This window comes from Phascolarctos cinereus, unplaced genomic scaffold (assembly GCF_003287225.1).
Source record: "Phascolarctos cinereus isolate Bilbo 61053 unplaced genomic scaffold, phaCin_HiC Scaffold_4;HRSCAF=312, whole genome shotgun sequence".
In the NCBI taxonomy this organism is placed as follows: domain Eukaryota; kingdom Metazoa; phylum Chordata; class Mammalia; order Diprotodontia; family Phascolarctidae; genus Phascolarctos; species Phascolarctos cinereus.
In genome coordinates this window covers 457,483,307-457,510,707 of record NW_027555847.1, presented here as the reverse complement: position 1 = coordinate 457,510,707, position 27,401 = coordinate 457,483,307, and the positions used below count along the sequence as shown (strand labels likewise).

The following is a 27,401-nucleotide window of genomic DNA, read 5'->3' as shown; positions in this document are numbered from 1 at the left end:
CTCCATTGTTTTACCTACCTATAGCCTACAGCCACTTCCCACCCTTAATCCTAGCTAGGTTCCATTCTCCCTTGGCCACATGGTCCAGGTTCCTGGTATTCTATTACCTCACTGTCTGCCCCCCCCCCCCCCCCCCCCCCCCGCCCCCAGCAAACTATTTGGCCACTCCTAGATTCCTTTCACAGTTTTTCTGAACATAAGATCCATCTTGCCTCCATTAAAATGCTCAGATTCTTACAATCTAGCCAATACCTCCTAGATGTTCAGATTCCTTAAGAGTCTGCCCAATGTGGCGGATCTTTAATAAATCTTGTCTTTGGCTGAAAAAAGGCTTGGGTCAAATTCTTTTAGGCAGGACTCGTATGTCGTGATTTTGGGGTCCCAGCACCCCGAAATCTCAACACTATGTTTGCTTGATTGTATATCCTTAACCTATATCAAATTCATGTATCAGGGAGGGGAAGAGATAAGGAGAAAGAGAGTTTGGAACTCAAAATTTTAAAAAACAAATGTTAAAAATTATTTTTGCATGTAATTGGGAAAAAATAAAATTATTTTTTTAAAAGAAACAATGAACATGAACTTGGACAAACTTCAAGAGATAGTGGAGGATAGAACAGACTAGCATGCTGTGATCCATGGAGTCACAAAGAGTCTGATGTGACTGAATGACTGAACAACAACAAACCTGAATAATCAGTTGCACAAATAGGCATATATATACATATACACATACACACATGCATATAAATACACATGGCATACATTAATATTCATGCATACATACAAAGTACACACATATGGCAAGAGACAGAATTTGGTCTTTCTCACTAAACCCTAATTCAGGGTCTCATCCTTTCTCCTCTGGTCTATTACAATTATCTCTTTTTTCAAAAATTAATTTATTTTTAGTTTTAAACATTCACTTCCATAAGCTTCTGAGTTTTAAATTTTCACAATTATCCCTTAAATGACTATCCTGCCTCATCGACCCTCCCCTCCCTCCAACCATCTTCTACACAGCTGACAAAGTGACATTTATAAAGCAAAATTTGGACATGTCATTGCCCACTCAAAAAGCTCTGGGGAGTTCCCTATTACCTCTAGAACAGAGCATAAAACTCTCCTGTCTAGTTTTTAAAACCTTTTGCAGGGAAATGACTAAACATAACTCCAAGAAGAAGGATGATGAATCATGCTAACCATTTCCTTATAGAGAGGTTGATGGACTCAAGATGTGGAATGAGACATATATTTTTTGGACATGGCCAAAAGGGGAATTTGTTTTGCTTGATTTTACAAATTTCTTACAAGTTGTTTTTTAAAAAATTTTTCAATTGGAGGGAGAGAGCGTTGCAGATATGGTTCTCCCTACCCCCAAAGAGAAAGGAACAGAAGGAAGGCCAGTAGAAATCACAAACAAGCAGGAAAGCATTGAAAGTTATATGTTGAATTAATTAATTATATACTTAAAAAGGAAAGCAAGCTCTATGTAATGGAGATCACAGTTTCATGTGTAATTCTGTTCTGCTCCGCTGTGCATATGGAAATGCTTGTTTTATTTTGTGTTTAAGAGTAAAAAATAAACTCCTTCATTATCTGGCTCCAACCTCTGTTTCCAGTTTGATTTCATATTATCTTCCTCACCCACTCAATTTCACATTCTTCCCCTTCACTTACTCTGTGATCTGGCCTACTGACCCTCCTGGCATTTTCCGTGCATGACATTCCCATCTGCTGCCTCTCCATATCTGCCATGCTCCCTCACCTCTCCCTCTAGGAAACCCTAGGTCAATTTGTTATTCTGAGGGCATCCTCTCCTAGGAAGCCCTGATATCTTCAGTATTGAGGCTTTTCTCAGTTCCATCCCCAATCAATTACTTTGTATATATTTTGTATTCATCTTTGTACAGGTTGTTTTCTTCCCAGAAAAATGTTTCATTTTTGTCCTTGTAGCTCCAGCATCTATCTCAGTGCCTGCAATAAAAATGCTTGTTGATTGAATTCTTTGTTTTTCCCCAGCAATGATTGTTGAAAGTGATTAAAGATAAGAATGCAAATGACTTTTTATTTTTGCAGGTGACATTTTTATATCCTTATTTCTTTATTTAATCTTGAATTTTACTGGCTTTTACTTTTTGAAAGCTGCAAGAAATAGTGCCTATAGAAAAATTTAGCAACAAAAAACCCTGTAAAGACTGAAGCCTTGTCGATAGTATGTATATATATGAGACTGTATGTCAGAGTATGTGTGCTATCATGGCATTTTATGGCATCTTTTTGTCTTTACAACCCTCATATATTACTTCCTGCCACATACTCAATTGATCAGTCAGATAGGCCTACTTGCTGTTCCTTATCCATGACACTGTATTAGAGAGACAACATGAATGATGAGTTTTGGAGTTGGAGTCAAGAAGACCTGGGTTCAAATCTTGCCTCTAACTTTTACTGACTGTATGATTCTGGGCAAATCACACTCTCAGCCTCAGTTTCTTCATCTGTTAAATAGTGTTGGACTAGATGGCCTCTAGCTCTAAATCTGTGATCTGCTTGTGCCATTACACAAACTAGAATGAGCTCCTTCCTCATCTCTGCCTCCTAGAATCTTTGGCTTCCTTTAAGGTTCAGCTCAAATGCCATCTGTGGAAAGAATTTCTGGTGTCTCCTCACACATCCCCCTCCCCAGCTGCTAGTGTCCTCCCCTCTAGGGTTACTTTATATCTATTCTGTATGTGTCTTGTATCAACTGACTTGCATTGGTTTGAGGGTCCCAAAGGTAGATTCTACTTACTACTCTAGGGGTTTAAGGAGAAACCTTGAGGGCTATATTTCTAGCCTCTTGAGCTCCCAGTGATTCTCATACTTTATATGCCATACCCTCTACTCTGTGATCCAGTGACACTGGGCTCCTTGTGGTGCCTTGAACAAGACCCTCCGCCTCCCAACTCTGTGCATTTCCATTGGCCGCCCTCCTTGCCTGGAATGCTCTCTCTTCGCTCTCTGCCTCCTTGTTTCTTTCAAGTTCCATCTAAAAATCCCACTTTCTGGAGGGAGCCTTTCCCAATCCCCTCTAATCCTAGTGCCTTCCCTCAGTTGATTATTTCCCACTTAGTCTGTGTATAGGTTGTTTGTACATACTTGTTTGCATGTTGTTTTCCCCGTTAGACTGTGAGCTCACTGGGGGAGTAAGGGACTATCTTTTGCTTTTGTCTGTATGCTCAGCACTTAGTATAGTGCCAGGAACATAGTAGGTAATTAATAAATGTTTATTAACTGACCACTAATAATGTGTCAGCCAGATTGAATTAACTTTTAGAAAATGAAATTGTTAAGAAGGCTAGCTAGCAATATATGGTACAAAATATTCCCCCTCTCAAACCTGAGACACACTCTTCCACAAACACAGACGGTGTCCGTGGGGAGAGCAGACTCTGATGTAGAGTACAATGGTAGTGAGGCACACGTGTAGAGAGCAAATGTGGCAGAATGAACTCACAATTCCTGTATGGGAAGTGTTTTTTCTCACTTTGTAGAGTCCTTGTGAAGTTCATCTTGGGTGTAGGTAGCTCTCTACCAGGCTCAGTGCCCTTTTCTAGAATCCATCACTAATCATTGGTGTTGCCACAAGGGGTTGTTTTCTCTGAAACTGCCTTTCCTCAGCTAAACTATCTCTTCCACTCCAGTTGGCCTTGGCGTGTCTCTTAGCCCTGATGCAGTTACTTCCATGGCTTTTCTCTTGTATGCCGCTCTTGGTTCTGGTGGATTCTGTCAGTGATGCCCTGCCTGCCAGGCCTCCTAGATCATTTGGCTCTCATAAGGTTGCCCTCAGGGCAATTCCTTCTTGAGATACTCATTCTCCTAAAATCAGGAAATAACAAACACAGACAAAGAGGGCCATGTGCTCAAAGCTTCCATGGCCAGATGGGAGACAGGGCAGCCTTCCTCCCCCCACCATGACTCCTAGACACATGTCAAAGCTTGACTAGAAGCCACACAGCAAATAGCAATGAAGCTGCAGGTTGCCTGTTTTGTGTACCCTCTGAATTCTGGCCCAGCAACCTCTGAGTCATCAGTTCTTCTAGGTTCAGCAGTCAATGACAGAACTCTTCATTATTATACAGTGCAAACTCCTGAGTCATCATGGAAAGAAATGGGCTTACCCCTAAGATTCCACATAGTCTCTTAGAGTACAGCAAGGCAGTGACTATCTGTGTATTCTCTAAGGGCTGGCCCTGATCTCATTACATTTGTATTCTCAGTGCTTAGTACAATGCCTGGCACATATAAGTACTTAATAAATGTTTGCTTTATTTGTTGATTGATTGGTTTCACTGTTCCTTTCGCCTTTGACAGATTTAATTTGGTCAGTTAGCTGAGACCTAAATAGGCCAGCATTTGGAATAGTTTTAGGGGTAGGCAGAGTAGGACAGCAGCTATGGTACATAAGAAATCTGGTTGAGAATTTCCCATACATTCTGGAACTGAGGGTGCGAGATCAAGACTTGGGCCTTTGTGGTCTGAAACCCAAGTTTTCCTTCCTATTGTAATGGAGTTTTGACACATGCTCAGACGACCTCAGATGGAGGCATCTACCTGGGAGACATTAGGGACCTACTTCTTGGAGAAAACATTCTTCTGTCTCTTACTACATGGGTGGGAGCAGCCTTTTCCATTGGCTTCTTAGCTGGAAGAGGATGTGCTTTTAAAACTACTAGGTTGGGATAGTCTTGTTCTCTTTTTCAGCAGTATCGGAAGGATGAAAGTCCTATTTACGGGCATCATGAACTATGCTGGGTGGAGGGAAGGGAAGACTTGCCCTCTCTTTCTTAGGCACTATGGCCTAAAAAACTGGTTTTGGTCTATTTCCTTTTTCAGTTTTAGGTAGACAGTGGATAGAGTCCATAGATCTTGGGCACCTTGGAGTCTTAATTGTAGACTGGATGTGACTACTAGGACATAGAATTTTGTGGGACCATGCTATGTAGAAACTGAGTTTAATTGGGAACCTAATCCCTGTGCTCTCTTCAGAGACTGAGGTGGTACAGGGGAACATCACGCCTCATGAGGTGTTAGAGGAGGGATGTTTGTATGTTTGTTCTTGCTATACTTTTGAAGTAAAGTTCCTTTGTAAAAGCTAATCTGACTGTTAAGTGGTTAAATGGAACTGGGCTACTTGGGGACCCTCTAAAGTGGTGAACATAATTGGTGGAGGGTTTAAGCCCATGACAGAGAGACTAGACACCCCCCAAACCCCCTTGGGTACAAGAGAATTCTAGAGGAGGGATGAAATTGAACAGACCTGGCCTTCAGGTAGTGGGGGTCAAATCAGTCAATGTTACACTAAAATACTCCTAATAGTATAATAAAACCACCATTTTAGTTGTAAGATAATGACTTATCATTATCACTTTAATCTCCAGAGTTCTTTGCCTAAGTCCTGAAAATTTTTGGCCTCCAATTTTGTTGTTGAGTTGTGCCTGCTTCTTCATTACTGCATTTGGAGTTTTTTTGGCAAGCATAGATACTGGAGTGGTTTGCCATTTCCTTCTCCAGATGAGGAAACTGAGGCAAACAGGGTTAAGTGACTTGTCCATGGGTACAGAGTTAGTTAAGTGTCTGAGGCTGAATTCGAACTCAGGTCTCCCTAACTTCACTCTAACCACTGTGCAACCTAGATGCTCTTGGCCCCCAGAGGATCTTTTTAAAAATACAGGTGGAGGGGGAGGGAATAACACCTTAAGCAGACATCACTTAGCAACTGAACGAAGACAGGTTTTCTACTTGAGAGCTAGGCCTTACGGAAATGAAGCACAAAATGAAGGTGAGGGGAAGTGAGAGATGATAAGTATATGTTAGGGTAGAATAGGGAGTGAGAGACACTGACAGAGGAAGTGAGATTCTTTGAACAGCCAATTTTGCCTACTTTAAAATTTTGTTGAGCTCTGGTTTTTATAGCTGAATCCTGAAGGTGTTCAGTACAAGTCTTGAGAGAAATGAAAAAGCTCAATATCTGGTCCAAACTTTTCATTTCAAAAAATGGGGAACTGAGGCCCAGAGGGTTAAGTGATTTTTTTCCAAGTCCATACAACTTGTAAAAAGCAGAACCAAATTTGAAACATAGGGGCCTATAATTTAGAGGCCAGGACTGTTTTCTCTCTATTTTGTCTCATGTAGACATGACTGAGAGACTTGGTGAGGGCCACAGGGCAAAAGATGTATGACAATTGAAGTCCAGTTCTAAATCTGTCACTCTCTGATCCTAAGTTGGAGCACTGTCATTGTCAGTGATCATTTTCAAGGGATGGTTGAGTATGTCAGCAATTTATTGTTAACATTTGTCATTAGCTTGCCATGATTATGAACCTGAACACTCTGAAAGCACCAATTTGCATATTCTCATTTCAAAATGTTAATTAGCAAAATGTACTACTTTGATTATTCTATGAGTCCATGATCTTGTCAACTGTATGTATTCCTTCCAACATTGCAAATTGCAATCCATCCATCCTTTCCCATCCTGTGATTTTTTTTTGGGGGGGGGGCCTAGGCAATGGGGTTAAGTGACTTGCCTAGGGTCACACAGCTAGTAAGCATTATGTGTCTGAGGCTGGATTTGAACTCAGGTCCTCCTGACTCCAGGGCCGATGCTCTGTACCGTGCCACCTAGCTGCCACATCCTGTGATATTTTTATCTATGTCCATGTACAGGCATCTCATAGAAGAGCTTCTCAATACAATGAATGCATTTCCTTGAGTTTTTGCGTATAATGGATACTAGTCAAATGCTTAGGTGGTTCATGTGCTATTCCTTATTCTCGGTAAGTAACCGATTTACCTTTTCCAGACATATATGATCTATATTTATATCAATCTTTCTATCTCATGTGACATATAGATGAGAGTCAGCATTGGGTAATGGATAAAGGCACAGCCTCAGAGTAAGAAAGACCTGGGTCCAAGTCCTACTTCTGATACATATTAGCTTTGTGACCCCGAACAACTCACTTAAACTTTCAGTGCCCCAAGACCAAAACTACAAATTGCAAAAGTTATTGACTAATTTTTATCCTCAATGCCTAGCACTGTTTAATAAGTGTTAGTTGATTGATCTGTATTGGTAATTTCTTCTCTGAGAGCTGTATATTCTGATGAAATAAAGGGATTGGACATATTTATATGTGCGTATGGGACAGCTAGGTGGCACAGTGTCAGGATGACTCTTCTTTGTGAGTTCAAATCTGGCCTCTAGGTGTGTGACCCTGGGCAAGTCACTTAACCCTGTTTGCCTCAATTTCCTCATCTGTAAAATGAGCTGGAAGAGGAAATGGCAAATCATTCCAGTATCTTTGCCAAGAAAACTCTAAATGGGGTCATGAAGTCAGACATGACTGAAATGACTGAACAATAACATGTTGTAATACATATTACATCACAGGGCTGGACACATATATGCATGTACATGCATGTACATATTTGTAACATATATTCAGACCTATAATTTCATTGGTGTAGGGAGCTCTCAGAAAGAAAATTCTATCTACTAATATAGATCAATCAATCACTAGAGTTAATGGTAGAGTCTACCAGAAGCTGTAGTAATGGCTTCTCCAGAATGCCTGATTGATGACAGAGTAAGCATCTATAGAGGCATGGAGAAAGACAATCATCTGAGGACATTGGCAGCTGCAGGGACTGTGACCCCTTCATGGTGGAAAAAAGTGCTCTTTATGAACTATAGAAGGGTGCTGATCCTCAGAGCCTAGCACCACATGTTCTCTACAGGTGTTCCTGAATGCCTTTGTACTTGTTTTTGAGCTCACTTTCCCTGAAGACCTTGTATGTACAAGGGGAGGGTATATTCCAATTTGGGGGCATTGTTTTGAACCCACTGTTTTTGCTATACCTTCTCTGTAAATCCTATCTCTCAAAACTAACTGATGCTAACTAATTGCTAATGGATAGTACACTAATAGGGGCTCAGAAGCCAAAGTACTAGAAATACCAACCCTTCATAGTTACCCCTAGAATTGTGAAGAGAGTTATAGTAAGCTGCTCCCTGGGGACCCAACGTGATAGTGTGTGTCCAGTTGAAAAATTAGCTCAGAGTGGCTGCTGCTGCTCCTCCTCCTCACCACGTGTATATACATGTATACACATATGTGTGCATTCCCATTCACACATAACACATACACACATACACACATGTATATAGATATGAGTATGACCTCCCTCTAATTAAAATTTTCTTCATTGTTATCTAGTAATTATATAATAGATAATTACATATATATATATGTAAATATATACCAATCTATAAAATAAAACATTGAGTATGTGTTTTTAATGTAATCTGTGGCTCAGAACTATAGTTCTGGGTTCATACAGATCCATTTCAGACTCAGGAGCTTTTTGCTGAAATCTCTTATGGCTTTTTCCCCAAATGAAGTTTCCCTTGGGAATATCATCTCTTGGCTCATGTCTAGGGCTTCACAATCAAAAGGTCTTCAGCTGCTGTACAAGTAGTCAGTATAAAAAAACAGCAAAATTAACCCACTGAATATGAAAGACTTTGTTTTACCCATCAGAAAATGCCAAGGACAAACATCCAAGAGCATAAACAATCAAAATAACTTTCTTTGCTTCTGAGGGAGCCAAAATCTCCCCTAAGGACCTGTGTCATTCTCTTCATTTCTAGTGCTGTTGTGTATTAAGGTTTTGCAGTAAGATGAAAGCACTCAGGGTGGCTAGACAGTCCAGCTCTTTCTTGCTGGAACTGCATAATCCATTTAATTCATTACATCAGTGAAGGCCAAGGCCTGGATTTGTTCTTGCCTATATGGCTCTAGCCCTTAATGTTCCTCAGCTTTGGCTACAGTTGGATTCAGAAACTCTCAAGTCAAAAGAATGATCAGGTACTAGAACAAGCTTGAGGGAGAAAAACATTTAGGTTAGTATATGTGAATTAGTATGTTTCAGAAGTAACTATAGGTGAAATGTAGGAGTTTGAACTACTTGGAATGGAATGTAATAGAATAAGCAATTAGATAGCACCTACTGTGTGCCAGGCGCTGCACTAAGTCCTTTATGATATTATCTCATTTGATCCTCATAACAATCTTGAGAGGTAGGTGCTTTTATGATCCCCATTTTACAGTTGAGGAGACTGAGGCAAACAGAAGTCAGTTACTTGCCCAGGGTCATATAACTAAGTGTCTGAGGCTACATTTGAACTTGGGTCTTCCTAACCCTAGGCCCAGTGCCCTGTTGACCATACCACCTAGTTGTCTACTTTTTTCTGTTTTCTTATCATACTAAGACAACTTCATATGCTGTAATCACCATCACCTTTTAATTATACTCAAGAGTTGGCCAATGATTGCCATGTGTGCCAGGAGGCTGGCATAGTGAACTTTCTTTCTAGTCCTTAGCCACTGAGTAACTCAATAGCTGCTGCCAGTTGCATCTGCCTGATTTACATTATCTCTATCCTGGGCTCGTAGCCACTCTCCCCTCCGTAGCTTTGCTTGAACTTAGAGAAACGATTGGAGCTCTGGGAGCTGTCATTGCCACAGGCACTATTACAACGTCTCATTTCCAAATTTCCTTTTGCCTACCATTATCACTTGGTTTGTCATGTTGAGAGATGGATTACCTTATTTGTGGAATAGTCAGGAGGCCAGTGTCACTGGATTGAAGAATAGTGCTGGGGAGTAAGGTCTGAGAAGACTGGAAAGCAAAATGGATAACTTTGATTACATAAAACAAAGCCAATGCAACCAAGATTAGAAGGAAAGTAGAAAATTGGGAAAAAATTTTTACCACCAGTCTCTCTGATAAGGGCCTCATTTCTAAAATATATAGAGAATTAAGTCAAATTTATAAGAATACAAGTCATTCCCCAATTGATAAATGGTCAAAGGATATGAACAGGCAGTTCTCAGATGAAGAAATTAAAGCCACCTATAGCCATATGAAAAAGTGCTCTAAATCACTGTTGATTAGAGAAATGCAAATCAAAACAACTCTGAGGTACCACATCACCCCTATCAGATTGGCCAGCATGACAAAACAGGAAAATGATAAATATTGGAGATCTGGGAAAATTGGAACATTAATGCATTGTTGGTGGAGTTGTGAACTGATCCAGCTATTTTGGAAAGCAGTTTGGAACCATGCCCAAAGGGCTATAAAAATGTGAATACCCTTTGACCCAGCAATAGCACTTCTAGGGCTATATCCCAAAGAGATCATAAAAATGGGAAAAAGACCCACATGTACAAAAGTATTTATAGCAGCTATTTCTGTGGTGGCCAAGAACTGGAAATTGAGGGTATGCCCATCAATTGGGGAATGGGTGAACAAGGATAAGAAATGATAAGCAAGCAGATTTCAAAAAAACCTGGAAATACTTGTATGGACTGATGCTGAGTGAAATGAGAAGAACCAGGAGAACATTGTATGCAGTAACACACATGCTGTGTGATGACTAAGTTTGGTAGACTTAGCTCTTTTCAGCAATACAAGGATCTAAGACATCTCCAAAAGTCACATGATGGAAAATGCTATCTACATCCAGAGAAAGAACTATGGAGTTTGAATGCAGATTGAAGCATACTATTTGCTCTTTTTTTCTTATGTTTTGTTTTCTTTTTTTCTTGTGGTTTTTCCTATTGGTTCTACTTCTTCTTTACAACATGACTTATGCGAAAATATGTTTAATAAGAAAAAAAAGAAAAAAGAAAATGACCCAATAGACAGGGAGAGGATGAAAATAAGTGAAAGAGTGGGAATGACAAAGGGGACAATCTGTTGGAGGAGATGGGATGAAATGGGATCACTTGTTCAAGTAGAAGAATTAGCCTTGGTAAGGAGTAAGGCCACTTTATTATGTGAAACAAGGTAATTAGGTATGGATCATCTCTCCGAGTCATCCTAGCACAAATGATTTGTCATTGATTTGAAGAAAGCCTATATCTGGTCCCTGGATATGCAAAGGAAACTCCATGAGAACTATATAACTTCCTGATTAATGGAAAGTGCCAGCTACTATCAGTAGAGGGGGAATTCCTTATTCAGGAATTCCCCCTCTACTGATAGTAGCTGGCACTTTCTCTTCAATTTATAATCCTAGAGAGTTGCCTTGGGCATGAAGAAGTTAAACAACTTGCCCAGAATCACACAGCCTGTCTGTGTCAGAGGCAGGTGAACTCAAGTCTCCCCGACTCTAGCTCTCTGTCCATTACAACAAGGCTGTGCCTCCTGGCTAATACTGAAAAGAAAAACATTTAGATTTTATTCAGTTCCTTCACTATCCTTCCCCTTTAATGTCTATATACAGCAGTGCTCAACTCCTTTCTCAACTCCCCAACAAAATTTCTTTTCTTGGTTTCATTTCCTTTGAGAATGCCCCAGCTCTGTCTTTCTGATTACCATATAAATCAATTCTCTGTGAGATAATTTTGACTTAATGTGTGAGCCCCTCGAGCTAAGAAGATATTTACATTGAAGCAGAACTAGTCAGGGAATATAACTTTAACTCAATGAAATAATTCTAATGTGGGAATTATAATAATTCCTTCGTAGGCTTGAAACTTTTAAATCGTCTTTGACTCTTCTCTCTCACTTCCCACATCCAAGGGTGTCTGTCCTGGACGCACAACGGAAACATCCTTTTTTATAATGCGGGAGAAGGGAGGAAGAAGACCTGGGGCAGCTAGGTGGTGCGGTGGATAGAGCTCCAGGCCTGGAGTCTGGAAGATTCATCTTCCTGAGTTCAAATCTGGCCTCAGATATTAGTTATGCGACCCTGGGCAAGTCACTTAACCCTGTTTGCTTCCATTTCCTCACCTGTAAAATGAACTGGAGAAGGAAATGACAAATCACTCTAGTATCTTTGTCAAGAAAACCCCAAATGCAGTCATGAAGAGTGGAAATGACTGAACAACAAGGACACCAACAAAGAAGACCTGGAATAGACTTGGACCTTTCCCCTTCATTAGAAAAAGATTCGATGGATTTGGAGCTCTTTCCCACATTATGAAAAGAATATCTCCTCCCCTCTTCACCTAGAGGCCAAATACCACTTTCTGGCCCCAGCACAAACCTGATTATTTCAGAATACAAGGGGAGAGGCAGCATTAGCATTTGCCCCTCCTGGACCTTCATTCCAGCACTTTACTGGGACACTTAAAGACATCATAGATGATTGTTCAAGTAATTCACCATTAGAAACTGGATATAAATAAGTCAGGAAGGGTCCAGTGGAAGAAGGCTTTTGTGTCGGGATCGTGTTGCTTTGAGGACAGAGTATATAGCCTGGTACTCATTAAAACAGCAGAAGTCACAGGCAGAGGAGGAACCTGATCCCTTGGCATTGAACACTTTAAAATATTTCCCCTTTAATGCTTTTAAGAGACTATTAGCAGTGCATAGAGAAAAGGAAGAAATGTGTTCCTGAAGATAAATATGAATCTAGTCAATGAACTAAAGATGAATTTCCTTTCAGATCTCTAAATTATTACTGAGAACCAAAAGAGAAAGCAATAATTCAGGATAAGGAAGAGAATAGCTTCTTTTTTTCTTAGGGATACATCAGTGAAAATGAGATCAGGTTGACTTCAAATGAAAAGAGTTTATACCATTATTCCTTTATTGTGCTTAAATTATTGAGTGTTACCCATCATTTAGGCTTCCACTCTCTGCCTTCCTCTGCCCCCACCTCCCTTGACTCTTGGCTCAAACAGACCAAGTTGGGGGTTGACCACGAAAGAGTTATTATCTTTCTTTGCCTCATTGCCCCCTCTCCAGATTGAAACTCTAGAGAAATCAAGATAAAGCTCAGGCATGGCTAATATCTAGGTTTCTCCAAATAAAAGTAACAGGTAACTCCCGTGATAGGTATTCATTGTACAAATGGGTATCAGGTATAGGCCAGCTTTTATTTCTTCCGCCACAAAAAATGCAGGTGATTACAAAACAAAAACAAAAAAAATCCTTCCTTCCCAGAGTCCATGAACAAACACAGAAACATAAAGCAATTCCAGTGACGTTTCAGACTTATTTGGTTTTCTCCAAGGTGAAGATGCTTTGTGGGACCATTAAATAAACACTCTCCATTTGCCTTAAACCTTTATTATTTGAGTAGCTCACAGCAGCACTATAGAGGTTTGGCCCCATCCAAATCTCCTGGCCCCCTGTGACGAATGTCCTTTCTCCTTTAGCTGCAGGCTAATCTGCTGTGGAAGCTACTCTTCTCCTTTTTCCTGTGAAGGGAAATGACCATTCTGGATTTCTAGTCTCTGACGTATGTTCAAAAAAGGAAACTAAAAGGCCATTTGAGTTCCAAATACTCCCTTCTCAAGCTTAGCTGAGCAAGCACAGGCTTCTCACCATGGACTTCCCCTGCATGCTGCCATCTTTTCTAATTCTGGGAGAGGGAGGTAGAGAGAAATTCTTTTCCTGCTCTTGCTATATTCTGGTAAGCAAGTCCAGGGAGTGGAAACAAGGGAAAAAAAGGGGTGAGTCATTTCATAGCCCACCCTTAATAGACCACAAAGTGGTTGTCCCCTCTACTAAGAGTCCATCTTCCTGAGTTTCCAGTTAACCAGTCATCAGCCAGCAGCCCCAATCTTGGAAGACCAATTGGTAATATGTCAGTGTTTAGATCTACTTCTATTGAAGGCATTCCTCAGATGGTTGAAAGTCTGTCACCTGTAATCTCATCAAGTTGATTTGGGGATTCATCAAATTGATCTCTTCATCAACCCCCCATTACACTAGGATTAACATAGCTCTGGTAACAAAAGGCAAAGATAAGGATGATTAAAAGCCTGAAGAAAAGCATCATAATAGCTTCTCCAGTGGCTGCCAAGAAACAATGCCTCAGCATGAAATGTGAAGTTATTAGGCACCAGATTATCTTCTAGTTTTAAAGGTTCTGAATTAATTGTGGCAACCCATACTCCCTAAAGCAGTCAGTCTTTTCATTGACTCACAGAATCTGAGTTGGAAAGGACTCTAATGGTCATTGGGCAGCTAGGTAGCATTGTGGATAGAGCACTGGCCCTGAAGTCAAAGGACTTGAGTTCAAATCTGGCCTCAGACACTTGACACTTCCTAGCTGTGTGACTCTGTGCAAGTCACTTAACGTGTTTGTCTTTACTTTCCTCATCTGTAAAATGAGCTGGAGAAGGAAATGGCAAACCACTCCAATATCTGCGCCAAGAAAACCCCGAATGGGGTCATAAAATCAGACACAACTGAAAACAGACTAGTGGTCATCTGCAGCTACGTATTCACCTCCTCTAGAACATTTGTTATATAAATTATGTAACGGGAAGTCGCTAAGGTAATATATGAAGGCACGTGGCTACAGTGTTGATTACTTAGCATCATGGCATTTTTTTTTTTTGGTGGGACAATTGGGGTTAAGTGACTTGCCTAGGGTCACAAAGCTAGTAAGTGACTGGATTTGAACTCAGGTCCTCTTGACTCCAGGGCCAGTGCACTATCCACTGTGCCACCTAGCTGCCCAGGCATCATAGAGTTTTGATCTAGAAATTACATTAAGGGATAATCTTTTCCAGTGCCTTCATTTTCATGTATTATTTTTCTTTGTGATGGACAAAATAAGGAAATAAAGAAGCCCTTAAATAGGGCTGGTGAGAAGGCTGGAACAGATAAAGAACAATTGAGACTCTATCTCTACCACTCTAAATATTTTCCCCATACAGTACAATTCAAAGTTGATGGTATGATGGTATAATGGTATGATTATGGACAATATATGTGGTTGCAGAGCTCTTTCTGTGACTTACAATGTTCATTTGGGTAAAGTGATAAGAAATCATCAAGGGAAACTAGGTACTTTTTTAAAAAAATCATAATCATCTCCCTGCTTATCCTGGATATCAATTCCCTGTTAGTAATAATAGTACATGGTCTGTAATGACGCCATCAGTGACTCAGTTCCCCTTTTCTTTTGTTTCCTCTTCTAAGGAAAATAGCCTTTAGACAATTATCTTTGAAAGATTAGTCTAAAGACTTTTCACCTTGGAAGAAGAAAGAAAAGAAAAACAGAAGTTGAGTAGAACAAAAATGCTTAACAGAGTTGAAATTTAAGTAAGAAAATAACAAGAAAAACACAGAATCTTAGAGTTGGAAGTGTCCTCAGAGGCCATCTATTCCAACACATGTTGTTGTTATTGAGTTGTTTCAGTCATGTCCAACTCTTTGTGACCCCATTTGGGGTTTTCTTGGCAGAGGTACTGGAGTGGTTTGCCATTTCCTTTTCCAGTTCATTTTACATATGAGGAAACTGAGGCAAACAGGATTAAGTGACTTGCCCAGGGTCACACAGATAATAAGTGTCTGAGGTCAGATCTTAACTCATGAAGAGAAGTCTTCCTGACTTCAGGTCTGGCACTCTATCCACTGATCCACCTTGCTGCCCATATTTCAACACATAATTGAACATAATTTGCCTTTGCAATCTATGTGGCAAATGGTCATTCAACCTTTGTAGAGTTCCAGTAATGGGGAACACATTATTTCCTGAGGCAACCTATTCTACTCTTTCAGTCTTCATCTGGATACATTCCAGGTTATCAATGTTTTCCCTAAAAGGCAGCACCTAGTACTGAACAAAGTGCTCTAATGTGACCAGGGCACAGCATAATGAGATTGTCATGTCCTTTTTTCTGGATTCCATGCTTCTTTTAATAATTATGATTGCATTAGTTTTCTTGAATAACACATCAGATACAGATTTGATATCTAAGAGGTCTTAACAGGCTTGCATGGTAAGCCTGATCTACTGAAAGAGGATCTAATAAGAAAAAAAAAACAACGTAAAGGGATCAAAAAAGAAATTGGCTAAATACAGAATGATGACTTAATTAGTAGGCAATAGTTCATGTGAAACATCTCTGAACTTGTTTAACTTACTCCCAACTCAATTTGAGAGAACTCTAGGAGCAATAGGTAGGAAAGAAGTAGATTTTGGCTCCTTGTAAAAAATAAACTTCCTAACAAAAGGAGCTGTTCCTAAGCTGGGGCAGCTTCTGGAGGAATCAGGTTCTCCTTTACTAGAGATCTTTCTAGAAAGGCTGGGCAATCACTTGCTGCAGATACTATAAAGGAGATCTTGCTTGGTCAGGTTGTCCTAGATGACTTCTGAAGTCCTTTATACTTTTGAAGTTCTGTAACAGGATGATATGTGGTAGAGAAAGCAAGCAAACAAACCAACAAACCCCCTGCCATCTTTGCTTACATTTAAGATGCTGGTATGTACACGTCCAGAAGAAGGGAGATAATAACCTTCTTCTTTGTCTTTGTCAATCCACATTTGGAGCACTGTGCTTTATTTCTAGTCACTATACTTTAAGAAGGATCCAATAAACTCTGGAAGGCAGCTATAGAATGCTGATGAGGATGGGGAGTGGACTGGAAACCATACCATAAGAAGGTCATTTGGAATAAATGAGCATGTTTAAAGCAATTCATCTCAGTTATTTAATTTTAACAAACAGAGAGAGATGATAGCCATTTTCAAGTATTTTCAGGGATTGTTATGTAGAAGAAACATTAGGTTTATTCTTTTTGCCTAGACAGAACTGGGAGTCATAGGTAAAAATCGAAAAGAGACAGATTCTAGCTCTATATAAAGAAGAAATTACTAATAACTAGAACTATTCAAAATCAGAATGGGCTGTCTCAGGACATTTTTCAACTAAGTGGTTGCTAGATGGTTCTGTTGTTACTCGTACTTTGTCAGACCACTCTGCTGGAATGATCTCACCATCTACCTCCTCACTCCTATTCACATGCTACTGAATGGAGCTGGAGAAAGTCACACAACCAAGCCAAATGGATCCTCTACAAATTTATGTTATGCTATATCCCTCAATTAGGGATAAGACTTTTTTTTAAGCCTTTCTTCTAAATCCCACTACTCTTAGTAACTATTCCAAATCTTATTTTTTCTCCTTAATCCTGCTAAGCTAACCTCTCCCCCTGACTATCATAGCTGAGGACCTTGCCCCATACTTTACTTAGAAAATAGAGGCCATTTATTAGGATCTCTCTCCTCTCCCCTTTCCTACCTTCAATAACTCCTTGACATCATCCACCATTCACTCCTTTACTGCAGTTTCTGATGAGGAAGCCCTTCTTGTCAATATCCCTTTGATCTCATATCCCCTCATCTTTCCCCTTAATTATTCCCTCTCTTCAAATTTGGGTGTCTCTCTATCAGCTCCCTCTAACACACTCAAGTCTCCTTCATCCTTCAAAAACCATCCTGACTCTACCATGTCCTCAAGCTATTATCTTACATCTAGTCTCCCTTTCTCAGTCAAATTCCTAGAACAAACTATATACAAATATTGCCTCCAAGTCCTCTCCTCTTACTCATTTATCAGATCAGCAGCAATAACGAAACAAGAAAATAACAATTGATGGAGAGGTTGTGAGAGCACAATCACATTGGTGTTTTGGTGGTGGAACTGTGAATTGATTCAATTATTTTGGGAGACAGTTTGGCATTATAGACAAAAAGTTCTTAAGCTATACGCAACCTTCCTTCGACCCAACAAAACATGTATGTGAAGGAGATCGGGGATAGAAGGAAAATACTTATATGTACACTTTTTGTTGTGGCAAGGAACTGGAAACAATGTGAGTGCTCCCTATTTGAAGACCAGTTGAACAAATGTCAATAAAAGAATGTGATGGAATCCTATTTCACTATAACAAATGAGGACTGTGACAGATTCAGAGAAATGTGAAAAGACTTGTATGAACTAATGCAGAGTGAAGTCAACAGAACTAGGACAATTTGTATGATGACCATGATAATATAATAAAAAACAACTGAAAGACCTCAAAACTTTGACTAACGTTGCAATTAATCATGACTTCAAAAGATTAACGATCAGGTATATGTCATACTTCTTAACAAAGATGTGATGGACTACAGAATCAGACATGCATTCTCAGACAGGGCAATATCTTGGTTTTCTTTGCTTGATTTTATATTTGTGTGTATATGTATATATACATATATATGTATTTGTCATAAGAGAAGGCTTCTTCTTGGAGGGAAAGAGCATCAATAAAGAATTATTTTTTAAAAAAGCATTTCCTGAGGGCCAAGGAAAGGTTAAATGAAAGGCAGCATGTAATAGGGACTGGCAGTCCCAGGCTTTCCAAAAAAGTCAGGTTGTCCTGACTCCAAAGACAAGCCTCTAGTCACTACATCATTTAAGTATGTAAGTGTAGGCAAAGAAAATCAGAGCATAAAAATCAAATATCTGTGCAAATACCATGGCTTCTCACTGTTGCCCAAATGATCCTGGAAGCTTCAAAAATAATGAACTGTGCAGATGGAAGCTGAATCACAACATAAACAAATTCTTTCCCATAAATGAGTAATGAACATTTATATAGCATTTTAGATTTGGAAAGTGCTTTGGGTAATTTAAATTACCTAGCTCTTCCAATTACTCTGTGGGGGAGGTGCATTCTGCTGTATTTTTACCTTTTACAGGAACTTGAGGCTTTGAGAGGTAATGTGACATTCACATTGTGGCTAACACTCAAAGTCTTGGCATTCTTGTGTCTAGTGCTTATGCCAGTGACTCATAGACATCCTAGAATCTTGAATGCTGGGAAAGAAATAAGAGGTCATCCAATCTAGCCTTCTTCCTACTTGAGAATCTTGTCTGCGACATTTCTGTCAGAGCTATCCTTTGACCAGACATTTCCAGTGATGGCTACTTTTCTTTTAAAAAAATTTTTTTCAATTAACAAGCAGCTATCCTCTTTTCCTTCCATTTCCCTTCTCTTCCTTGGAGAAGAAAAGGAAAGAAAAGCAACCCCTTGCAACAAAAAGTACGGTCAAGCAAAACACATTTCTACATTGGTCACATCCAGAAATGTGATTCTCATTCTGCATATTTACACCTTTTGGACATGAGATGGGCAGCATTCCATCCACAGGTGTAAGTAAAAGGATCCTCATATAAGCAACTCAAGGTAAAAAAGCATATCAGGTATAGGGCAGCCTTCCTTTCACTCCTACAGAAAATAATTGGACCACAGAATGGCTAACACTAGTAATTTTGACTGGCAAAATGAGATGGGATACAAGCATCAGAGGTGTTTTGGAGTCAGCTTGAACCAGTTGGGGAGAGTCCATCCAAATTTTCTTTTCTTTTTTTTTTCCTTTTGGTGAGGCAATTGAGGTTAACTGACTTGCCCAGGGTCACACAGCTAGTACATGTCAAGTGTCTGAGGTCACATTTGAACTCAGGTCCTCCTGACTCCAAGGTCAAAGCTCTATCCACTATACCATCTAGCTGCCCCCATACAAATTTTCAAAGTGAGTATTTATACCATGGAAATTAGCAAGCACAAATCAAAACTTGATTTATGATTTTGTTGCTTATCTTAGACTTAAGAAAGTGATGGAGACAATATTAATAATGCAAATTAAACCTTAAAGTTGTGTGTGTTTTTTTCCCAGAAAGCCAGTTGTTAAATATTTATCAGCACACTCCTCAACACTGCTTACTTTCAGAGCAAGAAGGTAGGATTTTTCTTTGTTAAAATCAGTATGGTATAATGGAAATTGATGATGTCTAGATTCTTGGGGTTCTGGGATCCCAAAATGGCATAGCAGGCCCTGCCCAAATGAATTTGACCCAAATCTTCTTTCAGCCAGAGACAAAGGTTTTTATTAGAGATAAACCATACAAGCCAGACTCTTAAAGAATCTGAACATTAGTGATGCCCATAAGGACGAGGAATTCTCAGCATTTAAATGGGGGCTTGGGTAGATCTTACATACACTGAAATAATTTTGGGTGTTTGGAGGAGGGTCTGGGAGAATGAACTTGGAGTTGAGGTGAGTTTAGGGAGAATTCCTATGGGAAAGTCTGCGAGATTGAATAGACAATGGGAATAGATAATGAAAGGTGGGAAATACACTAGGGTCAAAGACTAAGCTTCATTAGATTTTCAAAGGGAGATAGGGAGAGTTGATAAGGAAAGGCCTTGAGTGGAGCATAGCCTCAGGTAGCTGTTTGAGACCAGAGTGAGGTGAAAGAAAATTTAAGAGCTTTCTGGGGCCCATAGACAAATGGGACCCAAATTCTTTTTGGTACAAGGGGCAGAGGTCTTGGCTTGGGCCCATACCCCATCAGAAATGAGTATTGGGTTTGATTTTTCGCCTTTTCTTCTTCTTATTTGATACTGGGCAGGTTACTTCCCCTCCATGGGCCTTAGTTTCCCAGTTTGTAAAGTGAAAGGGGTGAACTAGGTGACCCTCCCTCCTAGGTCTAAATAGGTTATCTCTAAAAGAACATTTCAGGAACATCTGCAATTACAAATATGGATAAGAATGAAAACATCCTTTATATAAAATTCTTGCAATTTTTTAAATCAATATTTCACAATGTAAAGGGTTATATTTTTTCAGGAAAATTAATAAGGGCAGGTTTTGTTTTATCTGAATTTAGCACTATGTCAGGTACATAGTAAGTGCTTAATAAATACTTTTCATTCATTCATTCATTCATTCATTCATTCATTGTATCTCTTCTAATATAATACCCTGTGCACAGTAGGAGCTTAATAAATGCTTGTTGCTGTACAAAATTATTTAGATCTTTGTCTCTAAGGCATCTTTTTTTTTTCCTGAGGTTTTTTTTTTTGGGCAAGGCAGTTGGGGTTAAGTGACTTGCCCAGAGTCACATAGCTGGTGAGTGTTATGTGTCTCAGGTTGGATTTGAACTCAAGTCCTCCTGACTCCAGGACAGGTACTCTATCTACTGCATCACCTAGCTAACATCAGGCTACCTTAAGACTTCTGTTTTTAGGATAAATTTCTTTAATTGATCCTTATACCGCCTAGTATCAAGTCAATTCTTCCACCTCCGAAGCTACATAAGATACAAAGGAGTCATGGGTGCTAGATACATACATATTTTAAATTCTGAATGTAATAAACACTAAATAAAATCAACATTTTCATATTCAAAATAAAACAGAAAAAAAGATGATGCACAAAACCAGTGTCTTTTTTTTCCAGCCTCATTCTTTTTAACCTCTTTACAGCCTTTACCACTACTGACCACCCTCTCTCCCTGGATATTCATCTGTCTACAAGTTTTTGTGACACAGTTCTTCCCTGGTTCTGACTATTTCTTCAAGTTTCCTTTCCTTTTTAAAACTTATTTGAAAAATTTATTAGTTTTTATTCTGAACTTAACAAATAGCAAATAAAATGAACACAAATTTCCACATACTAAGTAGAATAGAAAAAGAGAATTGTACATGAATCACAAATGCCTATTATCTAAAGTTTTTCCTTTTAAGTATATAATAAATTCAACATCTAACTTTTTTTTTTGGTTTTAGGCAATTGGGGTTAAGTGACGTGCCCAAGGTCACACAGCTGGTAAGTGTCAAGTGTTTGGTCTGAGTTCAGATTTGAACTCAGGTCCTCCTGACTTCAAGGCCCGAGCTCCATGCACTGAACCACCTAGCTGCCCCAATATCTAACTTTCAAAGCTATTTTGCTTGCCTGTATTTCTTTTTGGCCTTCCTCCCATTCTCTTTTGTGCATTTAAAAATGTGTCACTAATCCTTTTTTTTAAAATTTTGACAATCCTATCACTAGTCTCTTCTACTTCCTCTCCAACTGGGGGGAAAAACCAACACAAAAACTCCCCAAAAAACCTTTTAACAAATATTCTTAATCAAGCAAAATAAATCCCCACATTGGCAGTGTCCAAAAATGTTGTATTTTACACCTTGAAAATAATAATTTCCCCAGAGGTATTGCTGAATAAATATCTCCTATTCATCTTGGACCTGTAATGCCTGAACAACTCATAGCAAGATTATAGATTGTTGGCAAGGGCCAGATCTCTTGGCCCCTTATCACATGGCTTTAGGCTTTTAAATGCAGGGTTATTTTGTTCATGGTCCCCTTTTCTGAGAAGCTCCTTGTTAAGGAAAATTTTTTCCTCTAGGAATCTGACTCAACCAGGCAGGAACTCTTAAATTATGGATTATCGATGAGGAAACCCCGCAAATAACCTCCAACTTGTGCTCAAAAAAAGGGAATCAAAAAAACAGAAGTAAGTATCTAGAAATCAAGATGTCTAGGAACTCCCAATTTCGGAGTTATCTCAGCAAGTGTAGGATAGGCCATGCTTACCATGTGATCCTGCTGTAAGTCATGTATCGGAGGTAGGGTGGGGGAATGAGGGAAGAGAAATCCTCTTCCTCCTCCTTTGCTGCACTCCATTCTGGAAATCCAAGGAAGTTAGAGTCATTGAAAAGAGTCCTAAGGAGGTTCTGTTTCTGGGAACCAAGATGGCAGAGTAAAAAGGTAGTCACTCTCACTCTCCCCTATCAACCTCTGAAAATCTAGAAAATATCACCCCAGATAAAAACCCTGGAACAACTGAACTAGAAGACGGAGAGCAGCAGTGCAGCAGCCCAGCAAACGGGTCTTCCAGTGCCTCAGCAAAAATAAGGCAAGCAGCACTGCAAAGGGCCCCAGGCAGACAAGCACCTGCAGCATTCATCTGAAGGGAGCTGAAGAAAGAAACCTACAGTCTTCCTAAAGTCCCAGCCTTGCTGATTCCAACCCAACACCAGGTAAGCTGCCAGAACCCTATAGCCTCCAACTGTCAACCAGGAAGAGATCCTGAAGCCCAGGTGGTAGAGCAGGCAAACACCAACACCTGGATCTTCAAATGCCTCAGTGAGCATGAGGGAACTGGTGGAAACCAGCTCAGAAAACCACCAGGTGCCTCAGTACTATACCTCAAAGGAATCTCCCAGTGCATTAGCAAAAACAAGGGAGGCAGCATTTTTCAAGGGAGGAGATGGATATTCAATGAAATAGGGGACTTCCAAACCTTCCTGATAAAAAGACCAGAGCTCAACGAAAAATTTGATCTTCAAGTACAGGACTCAAGAAGGACAAAAAGGTAAATGGGACAGAAGATACAATATGTTGTTAATAAGGGGGGGCTGTTTAAACCGCTACAAGGGAATATGAGACTTTCAACCCTTGAGAACTGTATTGTTATTATACCTTGTTAAAGGAGTACACATAAAGAGGGTGGATATTAGTTGACTTTGATGTAATGATAAAAAAAATCTAATCAAGTTTAAATAGATCCAAATAAGTGGATGAATCTGACTGACCCTAGAAAACTCAGAAAGGAGGAGGCAGACAAGGGTAAATTGCATTACAGGAAAAGACACAAAATCCTATTACAGCAGAGGGAAAGAAGGGGGGGGAGCATTGTTTGAACCTTACTCTCATCAGATTTGGCTCAAGAAGGGCATAACATAATCAGTTAGGTATAGAAATCTAACTTGCCCTATAGGCAGTAGGAGGGAAAAGGGGAAAGAAAAGGGAGGGGGAGAAGGAGGGAAGAAGCAGTAAGTAAAGGGGAAGAAAAGGGAAAGGGATAATAAAAGGGAGGGACTGAAGGAGGCGGTGGTCAAAAGCAAAACACTAGTGAAGGGGGAAAGGAAAAAGGAGAAAGAAAAGCATAAAGGGGGAAAGGATGGAGAAAAAGACACAGATAGTAATCATAACTGTGAATGTGAATGGGATGAACTCTCCCATAAAACAGAAATGGATTGCAGAATGGATTAAAAACCATAATCCTACAATATGTTGTTTACAGGAAACACATTTGAAAAAGAGTGACACATACAGGGTAAAGGTAAAAGGCTGGAGCAGAATATATTATGTGTCAGCTGAAGTAAAAAAAGCAGGGGTAGCAATCCTGATCTCAGACAAAGCAAAAGCAAAAATAGATCTAATCAAAAGAGATAAGGAAGGAAACTACATCCTGCTAAAAGGCACCATAGACAATGAAGTAATATCATTACTAAACATATATGCACCAAATGGTATAGCATCCAAATTCTTACAGAAGAAGTTCAGGGAGTTACAGGAAGAAATAGACAGCAAAACTATACTAGTGGGGGACCTGAACCTCCCCCTCTGCACTAGATAATCTAACCACAAAATAAACAAGAAAGAAGTTAAGGAGGTGAATAGAACATTAGAAAAGTTAGGTATGATAGACCTCTGGAGAAAACTGAATGGGGATAGAAAGGAATATACTTTTTTCTCAGCAGTACATGGCACATACACAAAAATTGACCATGTACTAGGGCATAAAAACCTCACAATCCAATGCAGAAAGGCAGAAATATTAAATGCATCCTTTTCAGATCATGACAATAAAAATTATATGTAATAAAGGGCCATGGAAAGATAGACTAAAAAATAATTGGAAACTAAATAATCTAATCCTAAAAAATGATTGGGTCAAACAACAAATCATAGAAACAATCAATAATTTCATTCAAGAGAATGACAATAATGAGACAACACCAAAAAGCAGTCAGTTCAGGGGAAGTTTTATATCTCTAAATGCTTACATAAATAAAATAGAAAAAGAGGAGATTAATGAATTGGGCATACAACTAAAAAAACTAGAAAAAGAACAAATTAAAAATCCTCAACTAAACACCAAATTAGAAATATTGAAAACCAAAGGAAAAATTAATAAAATTGAAATTAAGAAAACTATTGAACTAATAAATAAAACTAAGAGCTGGTTTTATGAAAAAACCAATAAAATAGATAACCTTTGGTTAATTTAATTAAAAAAAGAAAGAAGAAAACCAAATTACTAGTATCAAGAATGAAAAGGGTGAAGCTACCACCAAGGAAGAGGAAATTAAAACAATAATTAGGAATTATTTTGCCCAACTATATGCCAACAAATTTGACAATCTTAGTGAAATGGATACATATTTACAAAAATATAAATTGCCCAGATTAACGAAGAGGAAGTAAAATACTTAAATAACCCCATCTCAGAAAAAGAAATTGAACAAGCCATTGATGAACTCCCTAGGAAAAAATCTCCAGGGCCAGATGGATTTACATGCAAATTCTATCAAACATTTAAAGAACAATTAATTCCAATACTATATAGACTATTTGGGAAAATAGGTGAAGAAGGAGTCTTACCAAATTCTTTTTATGATACAAATATGGTGTTGATACCTAAACCAGGAAGAGTCAAAATAGAGAAAGAAAATTATAGACCAATTTCTCTAATGAATATAGATGCAAAAATTTTAAACAAAATACTAGCAAATAGATTGCAGCAACTTATCACAAGAATAATACACTATGACCAGGTAGGATTTATACCAGGAATGCAGGGTTGGTTCAATATTAGGAAAACTATCAGCATCATTGAGCATATCAACACAAAACCAACAGAAACCACATGATCATCTCAATAGATGCAGAAAAAGCTTTTGAAAAATACAACACCCATTCCTATTAAAAACACTAGAAAGCATAGGTATAAATGGAGTCTTCCTTAAAATAATAAATAGCATTATCTAAAACCTTCAGCAAGCATTATATGTAATGGGGACAGGCTAGAAGCATTTCCAATAAGATCGGGGTGAAACAAGGATGTCCATTATCACCACTGTTATTCAATATTGTACTGGAAACTTAGCTTTAGCAATAAGAGAAGAAAAAGAAATTGAAGGCATTAGAATAGGCAAAGAAGAAACAAAGCTATCACTCTTTGCAGATGACATGATGATATACTTAGAGAATCCTAGAGAATCAAGTAAAAAACTACTTGAAATAATAAACAACTTTAGCAAAGTTGCAGGCTATAAAATAAACCCACATAAATCATCAGCATTTCTATATATTACCAACAAAGCCCAACAGCAAGAGATAGAAAGAGAAATCCCATTTAAACTTACTGTAGACATTATAAAATATTTAGGAGTCTACCTCCTGAAACAAACCCAGGAACTCTATGAACACAATTACAAAACACTTTTCACACAAATAAAATCAGATCTAAATAATTGGAAAAACATCAGTTGCTCATGGGTAGGCCGAGCTAATATAATAAAAATGACAATCCTACCTAAGCTAATTTACTTATTCAGTGCCATACCAATCAAACTACCAAAAATTATTTTATAGAGTTAGAAAAAATAATAACAAGATTCATTTGGAAAAACAAAAGGTCCAGAATATCAAAGGAACTAATGAAAAGAAATGCAGGGGAAGGTGGCCTAGCAATTCCAGATCTTAAATTGTATTATAAAGCAGCAATCATCAAAACTGCTTGGTACTGGCTAAGAAATAGGGAGGTGGATCAGTGGAATAGGTTAAATATGCAAGACACAGTAGTCAATGACTATAGTAATCTATTATTTGATAAACCCAAAGACCCCAGCTTCTGGGATAAGAACCCACTCTTTGAAAAAAACTGCTGGGAAAACTGGAAAAGAGTATGGCAGAAACTAGGCATAGACCCAAATCTCACACCATATACCAAAATAAAGTCAAAATGGGTTCATGACTTAGATATAAAGGCTGATACCATAAGTAAACTGGGAGAACAAGGAATAGTTTACCTATCAGATCTATGGAGAACAGAAGAATTCATGACCAAACAGGAGATAGAGAACATTATGAAAAGCAAAATGGATAATTTTGATTACATTAAATTGAAAAGTTTTTGCACAAACAAAGCCAATGCAACTAAGATTAGAAGGAAGGTAGAAAATTGGGAAATAATTTTTACAACCTGTGTCTCTGATAAGGACCTCATTTCTAAAATACATACAGAATTAAGACAAATTTATAAGAACAACAAGCCAATCACCAATTGGTAAATGGTCAAAGGATATGAACAGACAGTTCTCAGATGAAGAAATTAAAGCCATCTATAGTCATATGAAAAAATGCTCTAAATCATTATTGATTAGAGAAATGCAAATCAAAACAACTCTGAGGTACCACATCACACCTATCAGATTGGCCAACATGACAAAACAGGAAAATGATAAATGTTGGAGAAGATGTGGGAAAATTGGAACACTAATACATTGTTGGTGGAGTTGTGAAATGATCCAACCATTTTGGAGAACAATTTGGAACTATGCCCAAAGGGCTATAAAATTGTGCATATCCTTTGATCCAGCAATAACACTTCTAGTGCTATATCCCAAAGAGATCAGACAAATGGGAAAAGGACCCACATGTAGAAAAACATTCATAGCAACTCTTTTTGTGGTGGCAAAGAATTGGAAATTGAGAGGATGCCCATCAATTGGGGAATGGCTGAGCAAGTTGTGGTATATGAATGTAATGGAATACTATTGTGCTATAAGAAATGATGAACAGGCTGACTTCAGAAAAACCTGGAAAGACTTATATGGTCTGATGCTGAGTGAAGTGAGCAGAACCAAGAGGACTTTGTACACAATAACAGCCATTTGTGCAATGACTAATATTGTTA

At 38.8% G+C, this 27,401-nt stretch overlaps 1 protein-coding gene across 1 annotated transcript in view; it reads left to right on the top strand.

Annotated features, from left to right (window-relative positions):
• LY96 (lymphocyte antigen 96) overlaps positions 1-21,452 on the top strand; it is a 58,037-nt gene extending 36,585 nt beyond the window's left edge. Inside the window, exons 4-5 of the mRNA XM_078153355.1 lie at positions 19,529-19,591; positions 21,424-21,452. Coding sequence (XP_078009481.1) covers positions 19,529-19,591; positions 21,424-21,437 — 77 coding nt within the window. The 3' untranslated portion in view covers positions 21,438-21,452. The remainder of the gene's footprint in view (positions 1-19,528; positions 19,592-21,423) is intronic.
• The last annotated feature ends 5,949 nt before the right edge of the window (positions 21,453-27,401 follow it).